The sequence below is a fragment of the Centruroides sculpturatus genome, unplaced genomic scaffold (genome assembly GCF_000671375.1).
Source record: "Centruroides sculpturatus isolate CEXI.00-Female unplaced genomic scaffold, Cexi_2.0 scaffold10, whole genome shotgun sequence".
Taxonomy (NCBI): domain Eukaryota; kingdom Metazoa; phylum Arthropoda; class Arachnida; order Scorpiones; family Buthidae; genus Centruroides; species Centruroides sculpturatus.
The window spans coordinates 1205887-1233476 of NW_019384396.1; the positions used below are offsets into that span (position 1 = coordinate 1205887).

General features: G+C 28.1%; 1 protein-coding gene across 3 annotated transcripts in view; it reads right to left on the minus strand.

Moving 5' to 3' along the window:
• Positions 1-27590, minus strand: part of LOC111618427 (forkhead box protein J3-like) — a 96508-nt gene that overhangs the window by 9448 nt on the left and 59470 nt on the right. For 2 of the 3 annotated variants that reach the window (XM_023359967.1, XM_023359966.1), the window contains exons 6-7: positions 20524-20643; positions 3063-3140 (exon numbers count right to left, since the gene is read on the minus strand). In XM_023359967.1, coding sequence (XP_023215735.1) covers positions 3063-3140; positions 20524-20643 — 198 coding nt within the window. The remainder of the gene's footprint in view (positions 1-3062; positions 3141-20523; positions 20644-27590) is intronic. The other variant, XM_023359969.1, reaches the window with a different exon arrangement.

Below are 27590 nucleotides of genomic sequence, written 5' to 3' on the forward strand. Positions count from 1 at the left end.
TTCACACATGGCACATATAATCACCATATTCCGATTCTTCTTGCAAATATTTCTACTCATTTCTGACAAATTGATTTTTTCCTATTGTTTTTGAGTATGCCACAAATAAAACAAATTCTAGGTTTTTGCCGCTACTTTGGATTGCTCTTTGTTTCCCTTATATTTTTGAAAAATATAAACTAATATAAATTTAAAAATTTATAGAAACTTACAATAGTGTTAATTTAATATATTTATTTAATAAACTTGCAAATATTGACTTACTTTATTAAAAAAATTAAACACATATATATAAACGTATACTGATATTTTAGTTACATGACAGGGCGCGTAGCGGCAGTTACAACGCAAATTAGGTACGACTTGATTCAAAGTCCAGTAACAGCTAAACGGTTAGCATAACTGACCCGATTTCAAAGATAAATTGTAACTTGTAATATGAAGAGAGAATACTATGACGTATTTCCACAATAATTAAGTACAACGTCAAACAAACGAATTTATTATTATTTTGTGGCAATTTGCCGCTGGGGCGCCCACCGAAGGGTTAATAATGTGTGTGCACATGCAAGCATAAACATATTTGTATACAGCTGAACTTCATTACAATATAAATCTGATTTTACAATTGAATGTGCTTATAAATGCCTCCCCAATTTTTATGTTTTTTAATTAATAAACATAAAGTGAATCTTTTCTGAATGCATGTTGATATTATCATCTTATTGCAAATACAGTAGAACCTCCATTATCCGGACCTCCATTATCCGGATTTTCGATTATCCGGATTGTTCAAAATAAACAAAAATTTTACGAATTTGCTGATTTGTACTTGGCGAATTACGACACTCTTTATGTACGTGATGGAATGCATAACATTTTTTGTTTCAACAACGTTTCACCCGGCACAGTGGTCGTAAACTCTTAAATATATTTTCTGTCGTAATAAAAATATAACTTGACATACGTATTTATAAATAATTTATATTCAAATTACATCATTTCTATGACCAAGGGCGGCGTAAGGCATGGACGACGTGGGCCACCGCCTATGCCTCGCGGTCCGAAGGGCCTCGCGCCTCGAAGGTTTATGCATTACTTAAAAGCCGCGAACGCGACGAAAAAATTTTACTCGTCATAAAACGATAAATAGTTTGTCAAATTTTTATTCATAAAAATGCAGTTTCAACTGCTTTTTATTTTATAAAATCCGTCTTCTTGCGCCACCAGAGGGCCTTTTAAACAATAGGTAGTCTGTTAGCGTTGGTCAGTAGTAGTCCAAATTCAATACGAACGTTTGTTTCTTGAAAATTTGATCACGATTTAAATACAGTATTTACTTTTAATATTACCGATATGTCATCGAAAAGAAAACGTGTTGTATTATTATTAAAAGACAAATTAAAGTATTTGTTTCGATTATCCGGATTTTTCCTTATCCGGACTACCTTCATCCCCAATTAGTCCGGATAATCGAGGTTCTACTGTACATGATATACATGATACCCATTTTCATTTTATTTCCATAAAATCTTCGAATTAAACTGCTTATGCCTTTACTGAAAATTACTGTATATCTGCACAGATAAGACAATAGTTGAATCATAAAAAAGAACCCCAAAATCCAGAGTCATCTTATAGGACAGATACAAACAAAAATTAGATTGAAATTTATATAAATTAAAATCATTATAAAAAATGGAAAAACTGTAATTATTTACTAGTAGAGAGTAGGGTATGTCCACAAAATAGAATAGTCCATACAATTTTTGTGAATAGTTAAGGTCATTACCCGAATGCCCGAATCAGTGTGAATGTTTGCAACAATCGAAAGGCAGTGCTGCCAGATGCAAGAAAATAAAATTTGAAGTTCTTTCAAAAAATTACGAATAGGACATAATTTTGTATATGCTATACAGTGTTATTATCCAGATGATGATCACTGATCTAAACTAAATTCATAGGCTGTTGATAGTTTGGGAGTAGTCTTATAGGACAGATATATGTTAAAACTATAAAACTTCAACAAAAATTTATACCTCGTCTTATCTGCGCAGATATACGATATTTAATAAATTATTAAAATTATAATTATTAATTTAGTTAAGAGATGGTACCTAATGTCTACCTCTAGTAGCAAATTACTTAGTATTAATCATTAAATTAGTTGAGTTATAGCCTGATTATTTAAGGCAAGTGTTTAGTTATGTTTCTATATACATTAACCAAACAAATGCCTATATATCGGGCTTTGCAATGTTTTATATACTTAATTCTTTTAGATTATTGAATGTGCACTCTGTATTCCATGTGAACACACAATATTATTATATGTATATGCATTATCCTTCACAAAAACAAGATTTATGTGAATTGTCAGCAGATATGTTTAATGCAAAATAGTGGCTAGAATTCTCTAACACAATCTGCTTATATCAACAATGTAATGATTCTCTGAATCCTGAGCACCATGTAATAATGAAGTTGAGGTGTACATATATATGATTAAAACATATATATATATATTCCTTTCATATTTGACTTCTAAATAGCATGAAATATGTAAAAATATTTTTGAAGGATATAAAAAATTTGAAAATTTTGTTTTAATAAATTTTCATAAAAAATTAAAGTAATTTTTTATTACAAATAGTATACAAAGTAATTTTTTATAACAAATTATTACAGTAGAAGTGAAAAAATAATCTAATGGCTAAAATTTTCTGGAAATAAACTCAATTTGTATTTAAGATGAACTAGTTTAAGGTTTGATATTTTATTACGAACATTTTTTAATATAAACTTCTACCAGCATTTTCTAAATAATGACATGTCTGTGATTAGACAAAAAAAATTAACAATAAAATATTAAATTTTCAATGTAAATTACTCTATCTCCAATCACAAAATATCTTCAATTGGCATCAAAGAGAATTCTCATTTCATTGGGAATTATCATAATGTCATTTAAAACAAATTATTATGCTAGAAGAAAATTACAATAATTACCAGAAATTCAGTTTGATTGATAAATTGAAATATCATATTTTAAGACAGCATACCTGGTTCTTGTGTACCATTCATTTGTAAGTGGCAGCGATTATGGGAAGCATTGCCAATGGGAGCACCAGAACATCGTTCTAAAAAAAAAAAAAATATTTATTCTGATGTATAACAATAAACATTTTTATAATTAATTTTAATTCATATTTGTTTTGTAAGTATAACAAAATCAATATAATTTAATAATACTGAAGATATCTGCAAATATCAACATCTAAAACCAGATAGATAGATATTAAAGCCAAATAATTGTAGGATTAAATCAGACTATATTATTGTTATTACCAGTATTAATAAGTAAATGCTAAATAATTTGGCACTAGAGATAGATGTTAGGTGCCATATCTTGCTAAATTTAATAATTACAATTAAATTAACATTTTAATAATGAATTTAAAAGATTCTAGAAGAAAAGAATTGGCCCAAAGTAGGACTCAAACCCACAACTCCCACAATTTAGCATTTAATTATTAATTAATAGTAGCAGTAATATAGCCTCATATAATCTGGCCATCAATTGGCTTTAATACTGTCACATGAATGATTTCACATAATTGNGTACTTTCTTTTATATACCATTCTATTTTTCAAATCCTTTATATAATATTTGTTTGAACTAAATTTTTGGATTAGTTGATTGGTTGATATTGAAGGATTTCAGTATAAGACCAAAGATCTGTAAAACAAATTAACAAGAAAAATAGCGAAGCCATTCTTGGGATGAGACTGTCTTGGAGAGCGCGAGCAACGCATGCGCAAATCTCGCACTCATGCCTGTTTGTAGAAACAGTCTCATCATTTTGTATTTTATTTTGACCCAGAGTTCTTGGTCCCCTGAATACCTACAAGTCTGATTTTTTTTATGTGTGCATGATTTTGGCACCAAATATTCTGTGCCAAATTGCAACTCCTGACATGTACTCCTTCATAACTCTAAGGTGTGCAGCCATTGACACAGTGTGATTTTAGAGATGAGACAGTCTTCAATTACATGGAAAACAACTTATAAAATACTGTAATATGCTAATGAATATACAATGATGATTATGTATGTACAGTATATGAAAAAATATAAGAATAAATAACTTTAATTAATGTTTCTCATTAAGGTTTATCATATTTTTATTTTATTACAATTCTAGAAAAATAAAATGGGAATTAATATATTGATTTACNATATAAAGCTGTCATCTGTGTGTGCTTGAAATTTCTTATAACTCCTGCAATTTTTGTCCAATCCGGATGAAATTTTGGTTATATTCAGACAGAAAGTATAGGCTACTTAATTTGCAGAATTATTATCTATAGAGTAAACATTTTATCAATTTTGGATCGATGATCTCACTTATGTTGCAGTGACGCCATTTAGTTCATGCTTGATGACGGCATTTCTCTTAAGTTACATTTTAAAATATTTTGGCAAATGGCATATTTTAAACTTACTTCATTAAATTTAAACTTTTAAAAAAGATAGCCACATCATGTCATTTTTACAACATTTAAAGAGAAAAACTTTTTAAGACCACATTACATTTATTATCCAATCAGATAATCAGTAATATAAGTAATATAATGAGCCTATTATTTAAAATGTATTATGCATTAACTATGCTTCAACAGGCAGTATAGACTATTTAATTTGTAGAAAGATTAGCTATTCTTGAATTTCTTGAAATTTGTACTCTTTTTCAATTCCTCAATCTTTCTATGAGAAAGTAGTCTGTCATGCTAAGCAGGGAAAATTTCTAGTTAATAATAATTTTATTATAATTATTGAAATTATCATAAAATGGCAACTTGACCATCTACCTCTAGACATATTACTTTGTATATTATTATTAACTTCGGTTAATCATAGCCCATTAATTTAGCAAATCCTCTGGCTTTAAATTTACTATTTTTAAAAATTATTACATACAAAAAAAAAAATATATATTTAATTTATTGAATCACTGTTGGTAACTTTAACACCAAAAATTAGGTTAATGGATGTTTATTTGTTGAAAACTTTCATAGAATTTCACTCATGTTTGCATTAGTAATCTTAAGTGCTTTATTAAATCTATCATACATTTGATGACAATTATATTGATTAATTTATTAATGTCATACAAAATATTGAACAGTACACACAAGTGTATATGTAATGCATATCAACATATAATTTTTTATAATAAACTAATAAGTAAATGCTAAATAATTTGGCACTAGAGATAGATGTTAGGTGCCATATCTTGCTAAATTTAATAATTACAATTAAATTAACATTTTAATAATGAATTTAAAAGATTCTAGAAGAAAAGAATTGGCCCAAAGTAGGACTCAAACCCACAACTCCCACAATTTAGCATTTAATTATTAATTAATAGTAGCAGTAATATAGCCTCATATAATCTGGCCATCAATTGGCTTTAATACTGTCACATGAATGATTTCACATAATTGAATGATGATAAATTCAATACCTTTAAAATATTTCAAATTTTTCCTATATATAAATCTTTTACAAATAAGTAAAACATTCCTGCATTGTTGTGCATCACTACACACTGTTTTGTGAATATATCCTATTACACTGAAGCAAATGTTTCTCTAAAACTTCTAAATTAACTTGGTGAAAATACTACCCATCTAACAGCATTAATTAAGCATCATAAATTCAAAACAATCCTTTAAAATTAATTTAGCAACATGCATTTATATTTACTTAAATTGGCATATTATCATATTATGCCAGCATGTGAAGATAATTATTTGAATCTGGTGTTTAAATATTGAAACTTCATACTGCTTCAAAAAAATATTTAGTTTTGATAAACCAGACTTAACATTAAATCCATTAAAGTAAATATCTATTATTTACTTAAATCTTATTAAAAATTATAATAATAGGTGTTTTTAATTTCATTGATTTTATTTTAAAAATATATCAATTTTATTGAAGTTTTCATTAAATTTACTATATATACAACTAAATAACTGCAATTAAAGCCAGATAATCAGCCAAATTATTGGGTTATGATTAGGCTAAGTTAATAATTATAAACAAAGTAAGTTATCTGGAGGTAGGTGGTTAAGCTGCCATCTCATGATAATTTTAATAATTATAATAGAGTAATTTTAATTTAGAGTTTCTGGAAGAAAATTTATTTAATAATATAAATTTAAATATAAATATAAAGCTGTCATCTGTGTGTGCTTGAAATTTCTTATAACTCCTGCAATTTTTGTCCAATCCGGATGAAATTTTGGTTATATTCAGACAGAAAGTATAGGCTACTTAATTTGCAGAATTATTATCTATAGAGTAAACATTTTATCAATTTTGGATCGATGATCTCACTTATGTTGCAGTGACGCCATTTAGTTCATGCTTGATGACGGCATTTCTCTTAAGTTACATTTTAAAATATTTTGGCAAATGGCATATTTTAAACTTACTTCATTAAATTTAAACTTTTAAAAAAGATAGCCACATCATGTCATTTTTACAACATTTAAAGAGAAAAACTTTTTAAGACCACATTACATTTATTATCCAATCAGATAATCAGTAATATAAGTAATATAATGAGCCTATTATTTAAAATGTATTATGCATTAACTATGCTTCAACAGGCAGTATAGACTATTTAATTTGTAGAAAGATTAGCTATTCTTGAATTTCTTGAAATTTGTACTCTTTTTCAATTCCTCAATCTTTCTATGAGAAAGTAGTCTGTCATGCTAAGCAGGGAAAATTTCTAGTTAATAATAATTTTATTATAATTATTGAAATTATCATAAAATGGCAACTTGACCATCTACNATCTGGACAGAAGAAACTGAAATTGAAACAAGAATATGCATAAACAAAGCACTAAGGAAAGAGGACTATAGCTGAGCCAAAGAAGTCAATACCTAACTCAAATACCAATCAGCATAATAGAGAGGTTGAGGCGCACGTTTTAAACGTGTAAACGTGTACGTGTGACGTTCGGCGCCGCTTTCCCGTAAGCCTAAAAGTTTGACAATGGTGTTTGGATAGTCAGTGGAATTACGCTCGACATTCCAAACACTATCGTCAAACTTTTAGGCTTAAGGGAAAGCGGCGCCGAACATCACACGTACACGTTTACACGTTTAAAACGTGCGCCTCAACCTCTCTAATATGACAAAGGCACCTCAACTAAATAGCTTATAAGGGGAAATCCAATGTCCCAGGAATTCTAATGTTGTGGTTACATGGCTCATTGTTGGCAATACATAAAGCTTCTTATATACAGAGCAATTTCTTGTTGGAGTATTGATAGAGGAGGTGCATTTCTGCTCATATAAGCTCAAATGCCGATAACATTACCCTAAATAAACTCAGTTGTATGTTTAGTTTGCTTTACCTCTTTCTGATTATCTTTGAGTTGACAAGTTAACATCCTCAATGTGATGTAATAGATGCAACTATTCACAGAACTGAGTGGAATCACATAGAACCCAGACTTTTCTAGTGAACAGTAAGAATTCCTATCATTGTAGAATAATTTATGAAAATTTGGTTGAGGTCTAATAGGGGTGGTGTACTTAAATACACTAAAAAGGGATGCCACATGTTAAAGAAATATAACCCAAATAAGGGATGGGACTTCCCATAAACTTGCACTTTTTCTTAACTATCATAGTGAAAACAGGATTGAGTTCAAAGGACGTTATGATTGAGATACTTAAATTTTGCATAAAACATTCAAAACCAATGCATTGTAAATCTATCATTATTTGGTATTGGAAAGAGGGATAAAAACATACCCTACAGTTAAAGTGGAAATTTGAAACATTTTTGTACATGCTTGACTGAAAAGATGAGCAGGACTAAAAAGATTCATGTTAAAGTTCTGATAAATGTCAAATGAAAGTAACAAGTGCGCCCTGAGTATGGCTAAATCTAGAAAAGAGATGCTGCACTGATCATCATCCTCTTGTTCTAATAATAGATGGGAAGACAGAAGATAGAAATTCTATAAATTGTACAAACATATTATGCATGCCATCCCAAGTTAAGAGCATGTCATCTATGTACTTCAGATATAAGAGGGGAAAATGCATGGCAAGTAGCACAAAGAGTATTCTAGACTATCTCTCTAAGTATATCAGATATAAAAACTTTCAAAAGTACTAGTTGAAACTTTTAATGTTTTAGTTTTGGCTTTATTAAATTCTTTATCAATAAATAGAGTTGCCTATTATTTATTTAAATTTTTCAATCATTCTAATCATTAAACAAAGAGATGCAAATTTTAATGAGAATTTAGACTTTAAGTGTTTATAATAATAAAAATCTTCCATGTTTTAGCTCATTTGTTGAAAAAAAGAAAAAAACCAAAAATCTGAAAAAATTTAAAAATAGATATTTAAGTTACTTTCTTGTTATGTATTAAGCGCTTGTAATATTTTATCTGATAAACTGCAAAAAAATTTTCAGACTTTTAGAATATCAAATACAAAAAAAAAATACAGAGCATAAGTTTTAAATTCTTTTAATGTGTATAAAAATTCAGTATTTAGTCTGTATTTTTGTCTATATATATATACAAAATACAAAATTTGGTTAAAATTTTGAATTCAGAGGTTTTAAAAATCCATACTGTTCAAAATACAGGAAACATATGTTTAACCATAGACATTATGTCAATATATCAAAACTGTCATTGCTGTTAAACTAGGTTAATGTAGAATATCAATGTAAAATTAACGAGCAATTATTTATTGTGACATCATCACAATGCCAGACTAAATTTTTAATCATATTTTAAATTTATTTAACTTAAAATATATGCTTGCCACCTCAAATTAGTAATGTCTTGTCCCTGTACAGCATACTTTTCTTTTACCAATAGAGTTGTGATGGTCATCTATTAACTGCTTTGAATTGAATTGAAATAACGTGAAAATAAGTGAATTGAAAAAACGTGACTTCCATTTTGCATTGGAAGTTCATATATAATTAATCGGCGCCTCCTGCCCCTAAGGTTTCCATATCTGGTCTCGGATTTCATCTATCTAATTCCATTCTTGAGATTAAGGAAAGACAGATAGATGAACGACAGAGGAAATTTATAGGTCTACAATTTTTTTAAATTGTAGTCCAAAAAGATCCCCAAATTTATAATTTTGTGTTAAAGTTAAATAATTCAAAACATAAAAGATCTCATATATCATTAAATTAAATAATCAGAATGTCAAATGATTAATTTACAGCATGCTATGGATCACTTTAATTTGAATTCTTAGGTTTTTATATAAATCATCATAAAAAACTTTTATTATATTATTCTTTATATCAATATTGATTATTTTCAGTGAAGTAGTGAAGAAAATTATGTGCTTTTAAATCTACTGCAAAATGTTTCAAGCTTTTAATAACTGTCAGATTAGAATGGCTCAGATGAGAATATTAGGTTATTTCCTAAATATGTGTAGTTCAAGTCTGTCATTTTTCCTTTTTTTTTCTTTTACTTTTGATAATTGTTTACACAGTAAAACTTATTTATTTAAAACAACCATCTATAAAATGAAAATATAAAAATCAAAAACCCTGGTTAGTTCAGTTGTGTTCAAAGTAGAATTTTAAATGGATTTTTTACCATATAATGACTTAAAATAATCTCCAGTGATTAATAGTTCAAATCTATCATCTGAATTGTCTTTTGCATCTTTTGTAGTTAAGTAGTAATATAAATACAGTGAAATTCTGTTAACTCAGCATCTGATAAGCTGCCATGCCAAGCTCATCACGGGGGGAAGTTATCAGTGCATTAGGCCGGAAACCCCAAGGTTACTGACATGCTGGTTAAACTGAAACTAGAAAATAAAAATAAAAATTCACACCAACTGGATAAACTTGATAAAAAAGTCACCAAAACCAAATAACAAGCAGAAAAAAAGGAATACAGCTAACATTTTTACCCATGTTGAATGGACATCATCAGGTTAAATTACCCCATAGCTATTAAAACAGTGTGGGATTGTGTACATGTGTGAAGAGGGAAGATCATGTAAGAAAGAAAGGAGAGGAGCAGAGGATAGTAAGAAGTTTACAATTTCTAAAAAGACTTTCACCCTAGGGGAAGGAATCTACATCATAAAAGTTAATGGAGGTATATTTGCTGGCAGCCTTATAAATTTCAACTTGCTCTAAATGTCTGAGATGTACAAACCTTGTTACAGGGGGAATATTTTAACAACAATAAATTTGTAAATAGAAATACAACATATGTTATTACCAATTATAACAATAAAAACATGTCTCCAATAAGTATGCAAATGAAATTATTGTCAAATGCAGTTAACCAGAATTAATTAATATCATCATTATTAAACATATTGGTAATTCGAGTAAAGAAGTTGTTTAGTTTGTACATATTAATTTTTGATAAATTAGTTAATCTTGAGGTATATTTTGAATCGTAGTTCATACCAAGAATTTCTATTATTTGATATTTTTGNAAGTTAATAATTATAAACAAAGTAAGTTATCTGGAGGTAGGTGGTTAAGCTGCCATCTCATGATAATTTTAATAATTATAATAGAGTAATTTTAATTTAGAGTTTCTGGAAGAAAATTTATTTAATAATATAAATTTAAATATAAATATAAAGCTGTCATCTGTGTGTGCTTGAAATTTCTTATAACTCCTGCAATTTTTGTCCAATCCGGATGAAATTTTGGTTATATTCAGACAGAAAGTATAGGCTACTTAATTTGCAGAATTATTATCTATAGAGTAAACATTTTATCAATTTTGGATCGATGATCTCACTTATGTTGCAGTGACGCCATTTAGTTCATGCTTGATGACGGCATTTCTCTTAAGTTACATTTTAAAATATTTTGGCAAATGGCATATTTTAAACTTACTTCATTAAATTTAAACTTTTAAAAAAGATAGCCACATCATGTCATTTTTACAACATTTAAAGAGAAAAACTTTTTAAGACCACATTACATTTATTATCCAATCAGATAATCAGTAATATAAGTAATATAATGAGCCTATTATTTAAAATGTATTATGCATTAACTATGCTTCAACAGGCAGTATAGACTATTTAATTTGTAGAAAGATTAGCTATTCTTGAATTTCTTGAAATTTGTACTCTTTTTCAATTCCTCAATCTTTCTATGAGAAAGTAGTCTGTCATGCTAAGCAGGGAAAATTTCTAGTTAATAATAATTTTATTATAATTATTGAAATTATCATAAAATGGCAACTTGACCATCTACCTCTAGACATATTACTTTGTATATTATTATTAACTTCGGTTAATCATAGCCCATTAATTTAGCAAATCCTCTGGCTTTAAATTTACTATTTTTAATTTTAAAGCAAATAATAAATTATAATTTGTTTTTCTTTTATTGCAAATATACACAGATGTTATGTAAATTTATGAATTTAACATATGGAATTATTTTAATTTAATTTTCCTATAGTAAACCAATAAAAAGAAAGAAATTGAATTTTTAATTTAAATTAATTTTATTTTGCAACTGGCTTTAATATTTATCTTAATATTAAATCCAGCTGCATTTTAAATTTAATGATATTATTCTTACTAACTGTTAATCCTGTATTTATTGTAAAGGTTAGTAAAATGCAGGTAATGTAAAGATAAAAATATTGTCTTAAATGCTTAAATTCCTTGCTTTTCTCATTAATTCTTTTTCTTGAAAGAACAAGTTACTGTTTCTGTATGTTTCCATTTAAAGAAAAAGAATATGTTAATTAACTGTTCAGTCTTAGAAGCTTCATGGCACTTATCAAAGAGAATATAAACAATAAGCCACGCTATTTATTGATGTTAACATATTTAATAAAACCAAAGCTAAAACATTTAAAAGTTTTACAGTTCTAACAGTTTTCACATCTATCATCCTCAAGTGAAGAATTGAAAATCAAATGATTCATTACAAAGTGGAATAGATTACAAATCTGTTTGAATAAATAGAACAAAAACAAATATTAAGATATACCTTAATTTTAAAAATAATTGAAATTAAAATATAAAACCAACATAATTAGTATCTGGACAGAAGAAACTGAAATTGAAACAAGAATATGCATAAACAAAGCACTAAGGAAAGAGGACTATAGCTGAGCCAAAGAAGTCAATACCTAACTCAAATACCAATCAGCATAATATGACAAAGGCACCTCAACTAAATAGCTTATAAGGGGAAATCCAATGTCCCAAGAATTCTAATGTTGTGGTTACATGGCTCATTGTTGGCAATACATAAAGCTTCTTATATACAGAGCAATTTCTTGTTGGAGTATTGATAGAGGAGGTGCATTTCTGCTCATATAAGCTCAAATGCCGATAACATTACCCTAAATAAACTCAGTTGTATGTTTAGTTTGCTTTACCTCTTTCTGATTATCTTTGAGTTGACAAGTTAACATCCTCAATGTGATGTAATAGATGCAACTATTCACAGAACTGAGTGGAATCACATAGAACCCAGACTTTTCTAGTGAACAGTAAGAATTCCTATCATTGTAGAATAATTTATGAAAATTTGGTTGAGGTCTAATAGGGGTGGTGTACTTAAATACACTAAAAAGGGATGCCACATGTTAAAGAAATATAACCCAAATAAGGGATGGGACTTCCCATAAACTTGCACTTTTTCTTAACTATCATAGTGAAAACAGGATTGAGTTCAAAGGACGTTATGATTGAGATACTTAAATTTTGCATAAAACATTCAAAACCAATGCATTGTAAATCTATCATTATTTGGTATTGGAAAGAGGGATAAAAACATACCCTACAGTTAAAGTGGAAATTTGAAACATTTTTGTACATGCTTGACTGAAAAGATGAGCAGGACTAAAAAGATTCATGTTAAAGTTCTGATAAATCTCAAATGAAAGTAACAAGTGCGCCCTGAGTATGGCTAAATCTAGAAAAGAGATGCTGCACTGATCATCATCCTCTTGTTCTAATAATAGATGGGAAGACAGAAGATAGAAATTCTATAAATTGTACAAACATATTATGCATGCCATCCCAAGTTAAGAGCATGTCATCTATGTACTTCAGATATAAGAGGGGAAAATGCATGGCAAGTAGCACAAAGAGTATTCTAGACTATCTCTCTAAGTATATCAGATATAAAAACTTTCAAAAGTACTAGTTGAAACTTTTAATGTTTTAGTTTTGGCTTTATTAAATTCTTTATCAATAAATAGAGTTGCCTATTATTTATTTAAATTTTTCAATCATTCTAATCATTAAACAAAGAGATGCAAATTTTAATGAGAATTTAGACTTTAAGTGTTTATAATAATAAAAATCTTCCATGTTTTAGCTCATTTGTTGAAAAAAAGAAAAAAACCAAAAATATGAAAAAATTTAAAAATAGATATTTAAGTTACTTTCTTGTTATGTATTAAGCGCTTGTAATATTTTATCTGATAAACTGCAAAAAAATTTTCAGACTTTTAGAATATCAAATACAAAAAAAAAATACAGAGCATAAGTTTTAAATTCTTTTAATGTGTATAAAAATTCAGTATTTAGTCTGTATTTTTGTCTATATATATATACAAAATACAAAATTTGGTTAAAATTTTGAATTCAGAGGTTTTAAAAATCCATACTGTTCAAAATACAGGAAACATATGTTTAACCATAGACATTATGTCAATATATCAAAACTGTCATTGCTGTTAAACTAGGTTAATGTAGAATATCAATGTAAAATTAACGAGCAATTATTTATTGTGACATCATCACAATGCCAGACTAAATTTTTAATCATATTTTAAATTTATTTAACTTAAAATATATGCTTGCCACCTCAAATTAGTAATGTCTTGTCCCTGTACAGCATACTTTTCTTTTACCAATAGAGTTGTGATGGTCATCTATTAACTGCTTTGAATTGAATTGAAATAACGTGAAAATAAGTGAATTGAAAAAACGTGACTTCCATTTTGCATTGGAAGTTCATATATAATTAATCGGCGCCTCCTGCCCCTAAGGTTTCCATATCTGGTCTCGGATTTCATCTATCTAATTCCATTCTTGAGATTAAGGAAAGACAGATAGATGAACGACAGAGGAAATTTATAGGTCTACAATTTTTTTAAATTGTAGTCCAAAAAGATCCCCAAATTTATAATTTTGTGTTAAAGTTAAATAATTCAAAACATAAAAGATCTCATATATCATTAAATTAAATAATCAGAATGTCAAATGATTAATTTACAGCATGCTATGGATCACTTTAATTTGAATTCTTAGGTTTTTATATAAATCATCATAAAAAACTTTTATTATATTATTCTTTATATCAATATTGATTATTTTCAGTGAAGTAGTGAAGAAAATTATGTGCTTTTAAATCTACTGCAAAATGTTTCAAGCTTTTAATAACTGTCAGATTAGAATGGCTCAGATGAGAATATTAGGTTATTTCCTAAATATTTGTAGTTCAAGTCTGTCATTTTTCCTTTTTTTTTTCTTTTACTTTTGAGAATTTTTTACACAGTAAAACTTATTTATTTAAAACAACCATCTATAAAATGAAAATAAAAAAATCAAAAACCCTGGTTAGTTTAGTTGTGTTCAAAGTAGAATTTTAAATGGATTTTTTACCATATAATGACTTAAAATAATCTCCAGTGATTAATAGTTCAAATCTATCATCTGAATTGTCTTTTGCATCTTTTGTAGTTAAGTAGTAATATAAATACAGTGAAATTCTGTTAACTCAGCATCTGATAAGCTGCCATGCCAAGCTCATCACGGGGGGGAGTTATCAGTGCATTAGGCCGGAAATCCCAAGGTTACTGACATGCTGGTTAAACTGAAACTAGAAAATAAAAATAAAAATTCACACCAACTGGATAAACTTGATAAAAAAGTCACCAAAACCAAATAACAAGCAGAAAAAAAGGAATACAGCTAACATTTTTACCCATGTTGAATGGACATCATCAGGTTAAATTACCTCATAGCTATTAAAACAGTGTGGGATTGTGTACATGTGTGAAGAGGGAAGATCATGTAAGAAAGAAAGGAGAGGAGCAGAGGATAGTAAGAAGTTTACAATTTCTAAAAAGACTTTCACCCTAGGGGAAGGAATCTACATCATAAAAGTTAATGGAGGTATATTTGCTGGCAGCCTTATAAATTTCAACTTGCTCTAAATGTCTGAGATGTACAAACCTTGTTACAGGGGGAATATTTTAATAACAATAAATTTGTAAATAGAAATACAACATATGTTATTACCAATTATAACAATAAAAACATGTTTCCAATAAGTATGCAAATGAAATTATTGTCAAATGCAGTTAACCAGAATTAATTAATATCATCATTATTAAACATATTGGTAATTCGAGTAAAGAAGTTGTTTAGTTTGTACATATTAATTTTTGATAAATTAGTTAATCTTGAGGTATATTTTGAATCGTAATTCATACCAAGAATTTCTATTATTTGATATTTTTGACAATATTTTTTTATAGCTGTACAGTCTTTCAATAGATGAGACACAGAAAAGTTATTTGACTTACACCAANTTCACCCTAGGGGAAGGAATCTACATCATAAAAGTTAATGGAGGTATATTTGCTGGCAGCCTTATAAATTTCAACTTGCTCTAAATGTCTGAGATGTACAAACCTTGTTACAGGGGGAATATTTTAATAACAATAAATTTGTAAATAGAAATACAACATATGTTATTACCAATTATAACAATAAAAACATGTTTCCAATAAGTATGCAAATGAAATTATTGTCAAATGCAGTTAACCGGAATTAATTAATATCATCATTATTAAACATATTGGTAATTCGAGTAAAGAAGTTGTTTAGTTTGTACATATTAATTTTTGATAAATTAGTTAATCTTGAGGTATATTTTGAATCGTAATTCATACCAAGAATTTCTATTATTTGATATTTTTGACAATATTTTTTTATAGCTGTACAGTCTTTCAATAGATGAGACACAGAAAAGTTATTTGACTTACACCAATAACAAGTTTGATTGGTAAAATCTATGTAAGTATTATTAACCAGTAAAGAATATTTATTAAGATGAAGTTGTAAAAATAGTCGTTTAATGCTCATATTTATATTGGTTATAATAAAACAGGAATTGGAAGGTATTTTTAAAATCTTGGGGTACCAATGATGATAAGTTAATTTCAATATTGAATTTTGATCTTGAAAATTGATTGCGATATAGCCGATTCCATCATTATTGTATAACCATTTTTCCAATCTGTTTCATATCTCTCGAATATCACACTTGAAATTCCATATGTTCGAAGTATATTATTAAACTTATATTGCCAAGTATGATTAGTAGAATTTAAGTCATTAGTTTGATATATATTTTGGTGTAAAAATTTTATATTCTTATCATCTGTATTTATAAGTCAATAGTAAAATTTTATTAGTCTCTTTATAAACCAAGGAAATAGTTGAATTCTGTTTGTTTCTGCTTTAATAGAATAACCTGGTACTGTCCTCTCAAACCTGAATATTTTACGTAAGTAAGTAATATGAAATTTTTCAAGTTTATAAAAATGGTCAAGAGCCCAGATCAGGCTGGCATAAAATATTGAAGGAAGAATTATAGCATTAAAAAATTTTATTTGGAGTTTTAAATCAGAAATCTTTAATGTTGAACATATAGTGTTATTGATAAGTGAATTGATTTTTGTAGTAAGGATGTTTAAATGCTGTTGAAATAAACCATTCCAGCTAAAAGTAATACCCAGGTATTTTATATTGTTATTGTTAGTTTCAAGAGGTCTGCTGTCTAAATAGAGGTCTTTTTCTTGATTAGATAGTTTAAGATTCTTCCTAAAAATAGTTATTTTTGTTTTTGAAGCATTGATCGATAAATATAATGATGATAAATATTTATTTATTCTATTAATTTTATGCTGTAAAGTTATACGAGTTGGTGCTAATAATACTAGATCATCTGTGTATAAAATATAGTGAAAACAACGTCCATTAATGTATATTCCTTCGTTATCCTTATGAAATAATTTATTTATATCGTTTATGTAGAAATTAAAAAGATATGGAGAAACCCTGAAGTATTCCTTAATTTCTAATAATTTCTGGATTAGTTAAGTTACCATTTACAATATGAAGTTTATAAGAAGAGAAAAGATACATAATCGAATCTGAAAATCTATTGCCTACACCATTTTGTTTTAATTTATTTACCAATCTCGGAACATGAACAGAATCAAAGGCTTTGGTGATATCGATGAAGGCTGCATATATTTTCCTACATTTTTTCTGCAAATATATTTGAATAATTGAAGATAATAAGAAGATAGCAAATTCTGTACCCCTGGATTTAATAAAGGTGTATTGAAATTCAGAGTTAAGATTACTTTCACGAGTCCATCATTGAAAACGGTTAGCTAAGATGGATGTAAAGCATTTCCTTAACACCGATAGTAAAGCAATCGGACGATAGTTCTCAGGTTCTGTACAAAGTCCTTTTTTATAGATCATGACTAGTTTAGCAGTATTCCAAATTTCTGGATATTTTAAATGTTTTATAAAAGTAATTGAATGAGTTGAGTAATAGTTGTTTGCCCGAAGGAGATAAAAATTTGACAAATTTGGGAGTTATCAAGTCAATATCAGGAGCTGATTTTAATTTCATTTTTTGAATTGAATCCTCAAGTTCGTCATATGTAAACGGTAAATCCAGCAGACTATTATTCAAGTTAGGAATTTTTAAGTTTGATGGATAATCAATATCTGAAAATCTATTAAAATATTGTTTCCAGGCTGATATTTCTGTTTATTTGATGACCTAATTTTTTCTTTCTTAATTTCTGTATTGTTGTCCAGAAGAAATCTGTATTTTTTGTAGTAATCAGTTGATGTTGCAAATTTTTAAAGTATTTAAGAATTTTGATTTTAATAAATTAACATACATTGTTTTTAATTTTTTATAGTTCATAAATAATTCATTTGAATAATTTTGCCTAAATTGATGTAAAGTTTTATTTTTCTTTCTTTTCACAGTATAGCATTGCAAGTCGTACCAGGGTTTTTTAAATGTTGAAATTTGCCGTCCTTTAACATTTCAAATTTTTATAAATTGTTTAATTATACTTATCAATTGTAGGTATTTTTCATTGTCTTTGATTAGTCTGTTATTTTATGTAATTTTGATAAGTTCACTAATTTGTGAAAAATATGCTTGGTAATTATAATAAATTGTTTGTTGAGATATAAATTCTTTTTCAAAAGCAGAAATAGTTGACACCTCAAAAGAGGTACATGTCGGAAAATGGTCAGATAGATCACAGTTCAAAACCTTTAGACCCATACACAAATCTGTCATTAGAGCTGAACAAATAGTCAAATCTATTACCAAGCATCCATTATAGTTTATGCATGTAAATTCCAAAGGACTGTCAAATTCTAATCTTCCATTCATTATATATAGTTGTAATTGGCTAATATAGTTTAACAGTTGCATTCCTAGTTTATTATATTTTATATCTTTGGATTCTTGAATATTACAGATTAATGTATTTGGACCATTGTATATTGTATCCATTTGTTGAGCAATTCTGGCATTTATGTCACCTATAATTATAACATATGGAGAATATATTTCAATTTTTCATAATGATCAAATATTTTATTCATAGTTTCTATTTGTTCTGATGGTATGTAAATCAACAAAATTATTATAAGTTTTTTTGAATAACAATGTTATAGATGAGTTGGTAACTTGCAGTATAACCAATATGTAATTATCAGTTTTTTGACAAAATTTAATGTCTCCAATATTTTTTTTAATAAACAAACATAAACCTCCATAAGGGCAACCTGATCCTTCAGGTTTTTTAGCTAATGTCGAAATAGTATTAAATCGATCATTGTTTTTAAATAAATTAGTAATCGGAGTAGTAGTCCATGTTTCCGTAAGACCTATAACATGATTATTATTTAGTAGATAAGTAAAATTGTTACTATTGATTTTTTTTATTAGACCTTGGCAGTTCCAATTAATTATTCGTAATAAGTTATTTTGTTGCTTTTTTCTCTTATCATTCTCTTCATTTATATTAGTTGGAATGTCTGATTTATTAAGTTTTCTGAAGGAATATATTCTAAAAAATCTTCAGCATAAACCAAATGATGTTGTAGTAAACTATAAGTACTGATTTAACATAAAGTAATCATCCCTTAATTTAATTTGAAATCCACGTTTCCTTAGGTCAATATAATGTGGTNATGTAAATCAACAAAATTATTATAAGTTTTTTGAATAACAATATTATAGATGAGTTGCTAACTTGCAGTATAACCAATATATAATTATCAGTGTTTTGACAGAATTTAATGTCTCTAATATTTTTTTTATAAACAAACAAACCTCCATAAGGGCAACCTGGTCCTTGAGGTTTTTTAGCTAATGTCGAAATAGTATTAAATCGTTCATTGTTTTTAAATAAATTAGTAATCGCAGAGGTAGTCCATGTTTCCATAAGACCTATAACATGATTATTATTTAGTAGATAAGTAAAATTGTTACTATTGATTTTTTTTTTATTAACCCTTGGCAATTCGAATTAATTATTCGTAATAAGTTATTTTGTTGCTTTTTTCTCTTATCATTCTCTTCATTTATATTAGTTGGGATGTCTGATTTATTAAGTTTTCTGAAGGAATATATTCTAAAAAATCTTCAGCATAAACCAAATGATGTTGTAGTAAACTATAAGTACTGATTTAACATAAAGTAATCATCCCTTAATTTAATTTGAAATCCACGTTTTCTTACGTCAATATAATGTGGTAGAAGCATTTTCCTTCTTAAACGAGAATCCTTAACCAAATCCACAGCCAGATTAACATTCTGCCATTCTCCTAGTAATTTATTTTGTTTTAATCTATTATAGTTCATCAGTATATTATTACGTATTTGTTCTGATTTTAAAGTTACACATTTGATATTGATATTAGGATTAGGTATATTATGAATAGATTTTATATCTTCTTTATTAATACATGGCATTTTTAAAACAAATGCAAGAAAATCCAGAAGTTCTTTATGATTCTTGTCTATCATAGTATTTGCACAATCATAGATAATTAATTTATTATTATTAATAACATTAGTCATAGCATCAAATCTAAATTGCATTTGTTCTTTATAACTACGCAATTTAATCAATTCCAGTTCAATTTTTTCATATTTAACATTCACCTCTTGTAGTTGTTTTTTAAAATCAATAATTTCTGTGTGAATATTATTAATTTCATCCCAAATAAGCGTAAATTGGTTATCTATCTTTTTGTTACTTGTTTCAATAAGTTTAACTATTGTTGACCATAACTCTGCAGTTCAGTTGTCGGATGTTTCAGGATTAATGGATTCTGTTAAATTATTAATATTAGAGTTCTCACCTGTAGCAGTTGAAGAAACTGTTCTTCTTGTTTCCGTATAATCAGTTATAAGATTTGTTTCCAATCTTGAACGGTTGATAGGTGGTCTGCCTCTTTTTGTAGGTGTTTTCTGCAGAGGTCCTGGTTAGATTCAATGCCAGATATTAATAGTAACAGAAGGATTAGTTTATAACTAATCATTATGAAATCACAAAATAAATATCTTCTTAAAATAACTAGTTGAAAAAAATAATTTTGACAAGGTGGAGAAAGAATTTCACTAACTTTCTTGGTGATTCGAATTTAATAAATTTAAATTAAAAAATGAAAATTTTCTGGATATTTAAATTATTTTATGCATAGAACATTTATTGCAATAAGATAATAATTTTATCATATCTATTTGTAATGTTAAAATATGTCAGATAATTTCATGTAAGACAATTTAGCTGGCATAACTTTTGACAGAAACATTAATGTTTCTGTTGGCCAGATGGTTTCAATATTTAAAATGTGTTTTAAACAAATATTAAAAAATTTGACCCAATACTTATTATTTTATAAAGTATTTTTTACTTAATTTCTATTATATTAAAAACATATTTTTTCATATAAAATTTCTTTTTATTTCTTAATTAAAAAAAAGCTAGCATTCTCAAACTCATTTAAATAATAATAAAACAAACTAAACTGATGAAAGAAAGGCATTTAAAACAATAAGTTTTCATAATTTATCACATTACACATTATCAACATTTCCAGACATGCAATACTCTGTTAATAATCAGAAATTTTCTCCAATTCTTTGCATATTTTCAGTTATATTCAAAACATTAGAATGATATGCCTGAATACTATGTTTGACACTATCACACTTGAATATTTGTAAAATGTACTTTAAAACTTGATAAAAAATTAAACACGCATTCAAAATGTAAATGCTAAAAAAATTAATTTTTGATTAAAGTATATTTAAGATAGTGGTACTGTACTTAAAATAAAACATTAATTTTTTCAGATTATATAAGTAATCCTCATTTTTTGCAAATTCATTTAAAGTGAATTCCATGTGATATAATGTAACTTCTCTGCATAATAAAATAATACAGTCGACCCCTCTTTAACATTATTGATAATTCTGTTTTATATAAATTCCACGTTGTACGAGTCACTTAGATTTAACAAATACGTGAGCCGTTCACAGCTTGGCACATGTATTTGTAAAATCTAAGTGACTCGTACAATGTGGAATTCATATAAAACAGAATTATCAATAGTGTTATAGGGGGTCGACTGTACTGATAATGTTGTACAAAGAAAGATCTAACAGATTGTGGATTATGTGTAATTATTTACATGAAAAATACGGAATTTGTTTTCTTTACTATTGTAATTAATTCAGTACAGTCCTGATTATTTAGTCATATTATCTGGCTGTAAATACTCTCAGACACCTTCCATACTGCTATGTTTATTGGAAAAATGACTTTTTTCAATCACTATCTGAGATCGTCAGGTTACATTTAATTAAAACAGGTCAATATATTTCCATAAATTGAATGGTATTATTTGAAGAACTTTTTTTAAAACAGAACATTCTATGTCCCACATGATGCTATTCAAATTCAAAACATAAATGTGAAGTACTTTATTATTATTATTATGTTGGATTTAGTGGGTTACACTCGGTTCACACCGGTGGCTGTGTACTATGCCGGACCAGAGTCAAGGTATAGCAACCAAAAACAAAAATTAAATAAGTGTGTTAGTGTCTGTATTCAGGAATTTCCTAACAATATGGCATGTATTCAATATAGTGGCCTTCTGTAGTGTGATGTATGTGTTTCTATTCAATTGTAATGTGTCCAGGCTTTTGTAGTGTGCGTGGTATTACACCTGTAGAAGAGAGAACAAGTACAATAAGCACCCCCTATCCATCTTCCATAGATGCTTTATTTCCTTGGCGAGTTCTGTGTACTTGCTGATTTTTTCAGTGCATGTGTTTTGTACATTGTGTGTGTTTGGAATGGCTATGTCTATAATGTATGTGATTTTATTGTGTTTGTCAATGAGTGTGATGTCTGGTCTGTTGTGGTAAATTGTTTTATCTGTGATTATGGCTCTGTCGTAGTACATTAGCTATAGGATAAATGTTTTGTAAATTTTGAATCGATGATCGCACTTATGTTGCAGTGATGTCAGTGACCATGTGACATTCATGCTTGATGACAAAATTTCCCTTAAATTGCATTTTTAAATATTTTGGAAAATGGCATATTTTAAACTTACTTCATTAAATTTAAAATTTAAACTTCAAAAATTATGGCCCCATCATGTCATTTCTATAACAAATTTAAAAAAAAATCTTTNGTGACATTCATGCTTGATGACAAAATTTCCCTTAAATTGCATTTTTAAATATTTTGGAAAATGGCATATTTTAAACTTACTTCATTAAATTTAAAATTTAAACTTCAAAAATTATGGCCCCATCATGTCATTTCTATAACAAATTTAAAAAAAAAATCTTTTCATAGTGACCATATGACATTTTATTATCCAATTAGAAGTAACAATTTAATGAGCCCATTATTTAGAAAGTAACATACATACAACAATTCATCAGTGTTTGAGCCCATTATTTAGAAACTAACTAACATACATACAATTCATCAGTGTTTTATCAATGTGGATTTAAAAAGACTCACTATTTTGCTGAAAAAAAAAAATGCCTAGGGGAAAGCTTAAGAGTAAAATTGGTCAGGTAAATTCTAGATCTAAAAGAATAAGAACAACCGACACTCCTAAAGGCTGTTAAGTTTGATTTGAGTAACATCAGATAAAAATGAGCTTTTTCAAGGGCTGCAGAAACAGCATCACATCATCAAGCTTAAGTATAAACTATTAATTTGTAGAAATGGCAACTCTTCTTGAAATCTCTACTTTCTGATAAAAAGTATTCCATCATGCTTAATGAGAAATTTCTAGTTACAATAATAATAAGATACTATGAAAATTAATTACATAAATTATCATCACTCAATTCCTTACAATCAAAATTTAAACCAGACACAATAGGAATAACAGAAATGTGGATTACACTTGAACTGTTTTACATATCAACTTTCTTTAACAAATTTATAACTGAAATAGTTCTAGCACACAAGTCACATGGTCCAGGACGTCCAAGTGGCGGTCTATCCATCTTAATAAAAAAACATTTATTTAAAATACTTCAAATCAAGAAATCTGACAATTTTATATTACTACTACTTTCAACGAACAAAGCAATACTTGAAAACAAGTAAAATGGCAAAACCGTATTTGGGGCAAGACTATGTCTCAGAGACTCACTACTAAGCGGAATCACTTTGACACTCAAAGTGGGTCTCATTCTCCAATCTTATTTGGTATCGCTGTTTTTGGGCGCAATTGTTCAAACTTTGCCGGCTACGACCATGAAGTCGTCCACAATGCATTTTTGATGAAATTAACCTATCCAATTTCAAAATTTTTCTCTGTTGCACGTTGGACTGGATTGAATTTTTGTTGATGCATAACGAAAATTTCCCATTTTTGAAAAAATAATCATGGCTATTGTATCGTCCGAAATTAATTTTTTATTTTGCACAAACAATATACAGTTTAACCCAATTATAACGTCATCAGATGTAAACACAACCCTAATATAACGTCAAATTTTTATCGGTCCCACGATTTTATTATACTAGATAATGTTATTATACTAGATAACCTACTTGTAATGACACACTGTTTTAATTTCATATTTGAAGCACTCCCAAATTTACAAAATTAGATTACAAATTTTATTTAACATAGAAGAAACTGTGTGTTCAGTCCTAAGGTCAGAGTTCACTTCTTAGAATGACTATGGGTGGTACTCTCCCCTACCTGATTTTGGTGGAGTGAGGTGCCTGTTTGTAGAAGAGGGTTGCCATTTTGTATTTTATTTTGACTCAGTTCTCGGTCCCTGACTACCTACAAGTCTGGATTTTTTTATGCGCAAAATGATTTGGGCACCTAATACTCTGTGCCAAATATCAACTCTCGACATGTACTCCTTCATACCTCTATGCTGGTAACATGAAATGGCAGTACAATTTTATAAACACAACATAGTCTTGTCAATAATGACAGCAAGTTAATAATAGTGATAATTGCCTATATTCCTCTCAATTGTTTATCAAAACTCAATGAAATCTTCAAAATAATTGATGCATGGCAGCACATCACTCTGTATATTCTACTATTCAGAAACTTGAACTCACAAATTGCTGAAATACTGGACTCTCACTACAGTGGACCCAATCCTTTAATTAATAACATCTACCATTCAAAAGATAAACATGCTAACGAACTGGGAATAAACTTAATAAAATTTATAATGGAGCATAAAATGTACATTCTAAATGGTCGCATTCAATCTGATCATCCAGCAGAATTTATCTGTATTAGACATAGTGGTAATTCCACTATAGACTTCACTATATGTTCTGAATTCTTGTCAGATTACTGCTCAGAATTCATCATAACAACCTTTGATATATCTGACTACTTTCCAACAATAACAAAAATCCTATTGTTTTTGCAAAGAAAATCATCTCACCAATAAGCAACAAAAGATCACCTACAATATGCCAAGATATCTAGCCAAAATCAAAAATAGATTTAATAACATCCCAGAAATAACTGACCTTAACAGCAAATAAATCTATAATCTTATGATTTATATAATGAATATATTCAAATCAAACTCATTAAAATAACCATTCAAAATAAATTTAAGAAACCATGGTATGACTTCGACTGTTATAAAATGAAAAAAATAAAACAAACCAACTTAAAACTATTTCAAAAAAATTCAAACAACTTAAATTTTATTAATTATAGAAAGGCCAAACAGATCTACAGCAATTTATTATTTTATTAAAAATAAAAACTATTTCAGCAACCTTGAATCTACTTTGATAAATCACAGCAAGGACAGTAAATCATTTTGGTCTATAATACGAAAATTTCATTTTAAAACAGATCTAAGCAAAAACACATCAATAATAAACTTTGAAACATGGAAAAACTTCTACCTGTGATTTCCTGATGTTCAACCAATTCCACCCCTAATATCTAATACTGACTTTGACAATGAGTACTTAGACTCTAAAATTACATTTAAAGAATTAGAAAATATCAAACAAAACTCAAAGCAACACAACCCCCAGAAGAGACTGTATCCCCACCAAATTCCTGAAGACACTCCCATATCCCACTAAAATAAAACTATTGCACTTATTCAACTCAATGTATAATGCAACTAAATACCCAGATTCTTGGAACTCTGTTATTCTTACAATGATATACAAAAAGGGCAACAAAGTTTCCCCAAGCAATTATAGACCTATAGCTTTACTTCCAGTCCTAAGAAAATGCTTCACATCAATACTGGCAACTAAATTTCAACTGTGGACCAAAATAATGGACCTAGAAGCTAAATTCCTGTATGCATATATTAAAAACATAGGAACAGAATCCACAATCTTCTTCTTATCATCACTAATACAACTTCATTTAACTAAATTTGTAGACATTCAAAAGGCTTTCGACTCGGTTTTCGTTCCCTTATTGGTGTACAATTTAAAAGCTAAAGGAGCACGTAATCGTTTTTCATCCACAATATCTAAATTATTCTCAACATACAATATAAAAATTAAACAGGGCAAATCCCTCTCCCCTCCGTTAATGTTATCCTGGGTGTACTTCAAGGAGACTCCCTTTCACCCTACTTATTTAATTTCTGTTTATTAGAAATAGACCATCTTTTCCAAGAACCTACTGACGGCATTGAAATCGGCAATAGAATCTTTCATTGTGTCCTATTTGCAGACGATCTGGTAATTGTGGCTCCTACAAAAATCTCCTTGCAAAGAAAAATCAACCAGTTAAACTTATATTTCAAATTGATACATCTAATAATAAATCCCAGTAAAATGACAGTTCTTTTTTTTTCCCACCATCATTAAATTTTTGAAAAAAGAATCTATGATATATCTGGAAAAAAATCTTCTGCAGATAGTAAATGAAGTAAACTCCTTGAGAGTAACATTTGACTAGAATCTTACATTTAAAGTGCACACATCCATTATGAACAACAAAGTAAAATCAGCCATCGACAATTAGCTATTTTTGTGCTCTACTTAAAAACTTCAAATTTGTTTATTCACATAAAACTTTATAATTCGATAATCAACCCAATCATTTATTATGTAAGTTCAATCTGGGGCATAAACTATCTATATAGACTAGAAAGTTTTCACATCTACTTCCTCCACAAACTTCACTTGGAGAGAACAGTCCCTGGTTATGCCATACGCCACAAAACTAATCGCATATGGTTTTATCCTTTCTTCTTAAAATAATTTATTAAATTTTATTATCAACTAAAATTCAAAAGTGATGACAACATTACCTTTTTACACCTGGAAATAACTAAATATTGTAAAAATAACCAAAATCAGAACATCTCTGACAAAATAAATTTAACAAAATACTAAGTTCTTTTTAAAGATAATCTTCAGGACTGGAAATATGGATACACACTTTACCGGAAACTGCAATTTCTCAATCTATAAACAAAGATCAAGTCAGCCTAAGTTAAAGAAATTACCATCCTTAGTATACAGATATCCTAAAAATACCATCCTCCAAATTGTACATGAATAAACCGATAAATCTTAGTTTGAAAAGATTAATAGCCCAACTATGTCTCAGTAAATATTCACTTTTCATTAGCAATACCTATATCAATTTTTCAAATAACCAATGCTTCTGGTGCAAATCCGATGATTTCTCAATGCAACATCTAATACAAAATTGTCAAAGCTTTGCAAATACATGAGACTCATACAATATCATGTGTATTCTTCAATGTAATCCATCTCTCAATTTCAGAAATAACTTAAAAAACCTTGATAAAAAAAGACCTTTATAATCTATATAACTATTTCATCAAAATCATAGAAATAATAAAAAACTAAAAAAAACGTACTCAATATATGTCAACATTGAATAAA